The sequence below is a fragment of the Trachymyrmex cornetzi genome, unplaced genomic scaffold, assembly GCF_001594075.2.
Source record: "Trachymyrmex cornetzi isolate Tcor2-1 unplaced genomic scaffold, Tcor1.1 scaffold452, whole genome shotgun sequence".
NCBI classification, from domain to species: Eukaryota; Metazoa; Arthropoda; class Insecta; order Hymenoptera; family Formicidae; genus Trachymyrmex; species Trachymyrmex cornetzi.
In genome coordinates, this window is record NW_017299312.1 from 66,867 (window position 1) to 74,435 (window position 7,569).

The 7,569-nt window shown below is 35.7% G+C and overlaps 1 protein-coding gene across 1 annotated transcript; it reads left to right on the forward strand.

The window, feature by feature from the left end:
• The first annotated feature begins 232 nt into the window (after window positions 1–232).
• Window positions 233–5,225, forward strand: LOC108764791 (tubulin alpha-1 chain). Its single transcript, XM_018513170.1, has 3 exons — window positions 233–452; window positions 3,520–3,742; window positions 3,829–5,225. Exons 1-3 carry the CDS (start codon window positions 450–452, stop codon window positions 4,953–4,955), a joined length of 1,353 nt encoding a protein of 450 aa, XP_018368672.1. The 5' UTR covers window positions 233–449; the 3' UTR covers window positions 4,956–5,225.
• The last annotated feature ends 2,344 nt before the right edge of the window (window positions 5,226–7,569 follow it).

The following is a 7,569-nucleotide window of genomic DNA, read 5'->3' on the forward strand; positions in this document are numbered from 1 at the left end:
AATCGCAGCGCAAGAATGAATTAATCTTCAGTAATATCGAAGCGAGGATATATGTATATAACAGACATGCTGTGTACTTCTTGCAGGTTCGAAACCGTATTATTAAAATCGGGCAAAAAAGGGGGGAAAGGATTGAACTTTATAATGTTTGCTCCAGCGCGCGATTGGGTCGGCCGCGAGCGTCGGTTACGCAACCTCATGACCCTACATAGTCGGATAAGCGTGACGAGCGTCATAGACATAGGCGGCATGTTCCTGGGACGGGCGTAAATCGGGTACGCACCGAAGCTATAAGAGACCGATCGTTCCCGGTAGGCGCTCAGTTAGACCAAGATCGTTCGAGGGAGTTCCATCGCCAACTCCATTCAAACGGCAGTCGAGATTCAACGCATCAGCGAGTCATCAGCAAGCAGATTTCGTGCGAGTTTTCGTTTTATTCGTTCTTCAATATGGTAAGAAAATCAATCTTTCTCTCATGATTGTAAAACGTCTGTTTTCTCCTTTTAAAACGGTTCTCAGTTTTCGTCGATTTGCAACTATCCGTCGTCGTGGGCGAGTGCGACGTAACGATTAATTATAAGTTGCATTCAGTAGAAAAAGTAACTTTGCAATTGTTGTAAAATTTTGTAATATGATTGCTCTTATACATACTTTTAGTTCTTCACTGGATCTAAATGTAAAAAAAGTCATATTAAGGAGATTGTAAGGGTATAAAATACATATATTAATATTTACTCTTTAAATAAACTATACATACAAGTGAAAATTGTGTTCATAACATTCTGTTTTTATTGCGAGCAACACATTTTTATAGATTATTTATTTTATTTGATATTAGTTTTATTGTCATAAATAAAAACTTTAATAGTAATAACAAAAATTTAAATTTTTTAATATAAATATTTTAAGTACTAAAAATGACTTGTGCAAAGTTTCATTGAGATTCAACAATTAGTTTATAACAAATAAATATTTTGTTTATTTATTGAACAATTAATGTCTGCATCTCAATGTAACTTTACATAAATATTTTTGAATTTATAAAATACTTATATAAAAAAAATTGAGATTTTTATCATTATTTACATAATACATTTTCATATATTTCTATTAGAGTACAAATTAAAAAAATATTACCTTTTATTGAAATAATTTTTTATTCAGATGATAAATTGTCTCTAATTTTTTTGTATTACTTTTAAATGCAATTTAGAATAATCTGTAATTTTTTTCAGTATAATTCTTAATATATTGCATTTGTCTTACACAACCTTTTTAAAGACTCTTATTACAACAATTGCAATGCTGCTTTTTTACTTGCTGAACGCAGCCATTAGCAAGACTCGCTGAAATTAGAGATGAAAATAACCGGTGTCAGTAAAAAAACTGCTTTTAATTGAATTTTTTATTCAAAGTTTCTAGTTTTTTTCGGTCATTTTTATCTCTATAGGCGACCGTTCGAACCAATTAACAGTAATATTACATCAATTTACAATTACATATATATTAGATACATCAGTCATAATACTCAATAATATATAACTATTACCTACAACATGAGTTATATTACATTTATATTGTTAAATGGGAAATTATAATAATGATGCTGTTTGTTGTAGTATTTGCCAAGTAAGACCTGATATCTTTCAATGCATCTGATCGCAAATAAATGTTCTCTCTTTGGAAGAAAAAGTGTTAAAGAGTACAGCCTTCGTTATCATCATTCGGGATCTATTATAATCGTTTCTTAAAATTTAATTCTATCTTTTTCTATGTAATTTATTAAAATTTGTGGCCGCGTGGAGCATAGCAAATCTTATCTAAAGATGAAATGAGTATTGGCGCAAGTGATGTCCGCAGTTGCATTACGTTGCTGCTACTTTTAGAAACAAAAATTCGCACGACGCAATGCGACAAGCTTCGCTGCAGCGAATAGCTTGCCTCAGCAGCGATATGAAGAAAAATTTTCACAGGACTATACTTGATTTCTATTCATACGATCTTTGCTAATAACCCTAGAGCGTCCTACGTACATGCATGTATTATAGTCGCCATTGTACTCAGATATTTGTTATGTGATAAAAATCTTTTCTTTTAAATTTTCTATGATCATTGTGTTAGAAAACATTAGAATTCTATCTATGTATATTTACGTATTTTGATCCTTACTGAAAAAAATCATGTTACAACGTTACATGATGAGAAATCATGTAATTAAAACATGTAAATTAAATCACTTAACTGGATTGTCCCAAATCAGATTTTTTTAAATTACGTAATTTGAAAAATCACATGATATTAGAAATAATTTTATCCATCATGTGATTTTATAGTTATCGAATTTTGAAGACTCGAATGATAGAAATAAGAAAAAAGATATATCATCATGTAATTTTTCAAATTACGTAATTAAAAAAAAATCACGTACTGATTTGGAACAATCCGTTACGTGATTTACATGTTTTAATTATATGATTTCATCATGCAACTGATGAGTGACGTGATTTTTTCCAGTAGGGATATATTCATCTGTGTATTCTAATATACATTTTATATTGTATTACTGTACAGGGTGTCCCGTAAGTTTTTGCCAACCGCTTTTGTATAGATGGAGCGGACTAAACTGAATCGAAAAGTCCTCTACCATTTTACAATTTTCGCAATGATTAACGAGATATTAATTAATAAAAATCGCTGAATATTGGTTTTCAATAATTTTTTATTCAAATACTGTCAACTTTACAAAAAAACAGCGAGAGACAAAAATTGTCTATTTTCTTTTCATAAAGTTCTGAGAATTTTTTCAGAATTTTTTCAGAGTTTTTTAATGCCGTATTTTTTCATGTTAGTAAAAATAAGAAATTGCTGTACTAAAAGTTGATAAAAAATTCTGAAAAAATTCTTAGAGTTCTATGAGAAAAAAATAAATAATTTTTGTCTCTTGCAGTTTTTTTATAAAGTTGATAATATTTGAGTAAAAAATTATTCAAGCATTATTCGGTAATTTTTAGTAATTAATATCTTGTTAACTATTGTGAAAATTGAAAAATGGTAGAGAACTTTTCGACTCAGTTTAGTCCGCTCTATCTACACAAAAGCGGTTGACAAAAACTTACGGGACACCTGTATATAATATTCTGATTCTTCAAATATTTTTTATGCATTATGAAGCACATATAAAATTATAACTAGAATTTTGTCGCAAATTATAGATTTAAATTATAAATAAAAATAAAAATATTGTAGCTTTGTTTCTAAAAAATAAAAATCTGCAAATATAAGTAAATTGTCTATATGAGTTTTTGCTATTGTTAGTAATGCATAAATAATATATTTTTATAAGACAATACTATAGATATATTATCAAAGTATTAACAATCGCGGAGGCTTATATAAGCGCGCGCAATTTATTTACATAAATTATAAATCTAATCGCCGATGTAGGATTCTAAAGTGGATTTTAATAAAAAATCAGTTTACTATCAGACTGCAACTAATTGTGTAATATATCGCTTGCAGCGTGAATGTATATCCGTCCACGTGGGGCAGGCGGGAGTACAAATCGGAAATGCCTGCTGGGAACTGTACTGTTTAGAGCATGGTATTCAACCCGATGGGCAAATGCCGTCAGACAAGATACTTGGAGGGGGTGACGACAGTTTCAACACCTTCTTCAGCGAAACCGGCGCCGGGAAACATGTACCCAGAGCGGTCTTCGTCGATCTCGAGCCGACCGTCGTGGGTAAGTGCGATATGATATTTTATGCAGCAAAAATAATTTCTTAAGACAACTCGATGACCGAATTTGATCTACCGATGTTCTTTTAGATGAGGTGCGTACAGGCACATATCGGCAACTCTTCCATCCGGAGCAGCTAATAACCGGCAAAGAGGATGCTGCCAACAATTATGCACGCGGCCACTATACGATCGGCAAAGAGATAGTGGACCTCGTTTTGGATCGCATTCGCAAGCTGGCGGATCAATGCACAGGACTCCAGGGCTTCTTGATTTTCCATTCGTTTGGCGGTGGCACCGGTTCTGGCTTCACGTCTCTGTTGATGGAACGACTGTCGGTAGATTACGGAAAAAAGTCAAAACTCGAGTTTGCGATTTATCCGGCGCCCCAGGTCTCTACAGCCGTTGTCGAGCCGTATAATTCGATTCTTACGACGCACACCACCCTCGAGCACTCCGACTGCGCGTTCATGGTGGATAACGAGGCCATATATGACATTTGCAGACGCAATTTGGACATCGAACGACCTACTTACACTAATTTGAATCGCCTAATCGGCCAGATCGTGTCTTCGATCACGGCCTCGTTGCGCTTCGACGGCGCGCTCAACGTCGATCTGACAGAATTTCAAACGAACCTGGTGCCCTATCCTAGAATCCACTTCCCTCTGGTCACCTACGCTCCCGTCATATCCGCGGAAAAGGCATATCACGAGCAACTCTCCGTTGCCGAGATAACAAACGCCTGCTTCGAGCCCGCAAATCAGATGGTCAAGTGTGACCCTCGTCATGGGAAGTACATGGCGTGTTGCATGCTCTATAGAGGCGACGTAGTGCCGAAGGACGTTAACGCGGCAATCGCGACTATCAAGACCAAACGTAGCATTCAATTTGTTGATTGGTGCCCGACGGGATTCAAGGTCGGCATCAATTATCAACCGCCCACCGTCGTTCCCGGTGGTGATCTCGCCAAGGTGCAGCGTGCCGTCTGCATGTTATCCAATACGACGGCGATTGCCGAGGCCTGGGCGCGGCTCGATCATAAATTCGATCTGATGTACGCAAAGAGAGCCTTTGTGCATTGGTACGTCGGCGAAGGGATGGAAGAGGGTGAGTTCTCAGAGGCACGGGAGGATCTCGCTGCTTTGGAGAAGGATTACGAAGAAGTCGGCATGGACTCCACTGATGGTGAAGGAGATGGTGCGGAAGAATATTAAAGATTAGATCGAGATTTCTATTCTTGCCTTTTCAAATTTCGTATATTTATACTGTGACGCTTGCCATTTATCGCTTATCGCGAATTTTGCCTGATTTTGTAGCGCAATTCGAAGCGATCTACTACGATGTTATTAACTTTACCCACTGCTTCTTATTCGATCCCGATCTGATCTTCGTGGAACTTTTTGACAAGAGGAGCGTATTCGGTTCCTTACAATCTGTCACTTGGTATTGCTTGAAGAAACAACTACTGAAAAATATAAGCACATCTAAAAATACTTTCTTGTGTATTTTGTTGTAATATTATTTATATATTATATCAACCATTATACAATAATAGATTGCATTAATATAAGTCTTCGATCATACAATTATTATCGATCATTACATGATACGTGAATATAAGTGAAGGATGAAGAGGAGAGGAGGCGAGAAGAAAGTATACATGGGCGAATATATATATTTCTTCGTTCACAGATGTGTCATAGTCAAATCGATGAAGCACGTGTGACCTCGCGATGAATCGTCGTTAGAGGAAGAAAGCACGACGTGCAAATTCGATTTCATCACGAGCTCAGCTCGCAATTATGTTGCACTTTAGATATAATGCAGCGATGGTAATAGCGTTGATCTTAATAATAAAATTATAATAATAGTAGTGATAATATTAATAAAATATTTTGATAATAAACTAAAAAATAATAGTGGAAATAATAATCACGGTCGTCAACATCAATCTCGATAAAAACAGTGCCGAATAAAATATATTAAAATTTCCATCTCGCGCATGCATTCGATAAAAACAAAAAAACTTGCAAGCCAATGTGCATGTGCGCTTTATTTCGTTCTCATATTATCTATTCTAGTCCTTTTCCAGCCATTTCGAGCATGAATGATTCATAATGCTCAAACTGTTAAAACAGCACTATATATCCTCGTTTACATATACTCGATCGGTTCTATGTATAACACGACTGGGTGTTATACGCAGATATACATACAGTTATACATATGTTATATATAGATATAACGTCGACTTTATTTGTACAAAACACACGTTGTATAAGCGGTCGATCATTAATTACGGATAAAGAACGTAATCATTAGTGCTCGAATTATCAATTTGAACAACATTCCTCAACAGCTTCAACAAGTCAAAGAGAATTACGAATAATTGCAACGTTCCGCATCGCGGCTTCGATTGCTCTTTAAGTAATTTCTTATTTAATTAATGACTATATTGAAGACAACACGATTCTATAGGAAAGATATTCTTACTTACTTGGCCCAACCAAGTTCGACTTGTTGAAATTACTGCAAAAAGATGTTATTCAACAGCAAATGACGCGTGACGACCAAATCGAACAATAACTCAATTAATAAATCAGTAGATACGATAAGGATTGAAACGATCGAATGCTAAAGACTAATCGATTGACGAAGGTACGAAAGGCACGTTTTTACATATCAATGAATAATTAATTTGTAAAAGGAAAGGAAAAGCAAAAATGATTACACGATTTTGCACTTCTGTATGTACAACGAATATTTAGCATAATAAACTCCGAAATGTTTTAAACTATTTCGTTAGGTCGAATAGATGGATAAAATTGAAAATTTCGTGAAAGCACACGTCGCCGTACTTCGTTTCCACTTCAGTTCCATTCTGAATCTACTTTACATCCTTTTAATAGACATACCTAAGTTTACCGAATTGTTTGAATTTGGTAACAATACAAGCTGATGAATGTCGCCGTGAGGCATGACTTACTGTCTCAGTATTACTATTCCTTTTTATTCAGTTGACATAAAATATTATGTCGATATAAGTGCCAATCGATAGATAGTTTGTAATAAAGTTTTCAACTCGTTAACAATCGTAATCGATGGGCTATCGTACGGCACAAATTACTTTATACATATCACGAAGACGAGTACATCAGTCCGGGAGTCAGGCGATTTCTATTGTCCGGGATGCTTTTGATACAAGAGGACAGTCGTGAGATCCGTATTCTCGCAACGCATTTCTTTCGCACGCCAGCTTCAAAATCTAGAACACAGCCTTTCGCATTCACTTCTACTTCCTTTTTTCTTCGCGATAAAGCTGATTCAGTATCAGCCCAGTAAATCCACGAATCGTTCAAGATAAAATATGTTTCGTATTCGATCAACATTCGCGCAAACTTTACGCGCCGTGAACTATTGCCATCCCTCCGTTCTAAGAGAGAGAGATCATACGACATTTTTCTCCTAATCTAAAAATTACCAGTTACAATCAAAGAATTAAGACAATCTTGAGATAGAGGAAAAAAAATACAGTAGAAGCAAATAGCAACGATGACCATAATAGCAACAACGTCGACAACGACGGCGAAGATGACTATGATAATGGCGATGGCGGCAATGATAATGAATGATAACGATAACGATGACGATGATGATGATAATAACGAAGACAACGACGACGGCAGCGACGATGATGACGACGAGCAGAAAGAGGACGACGAGAATTACGACGACGACAACGATGAAGGCAACGGCAACGGCGTTGACATTGGCGAATAAAATAATAAAGACAATAATAATGATGACGCCTCTCTTTCTCTCTATCTG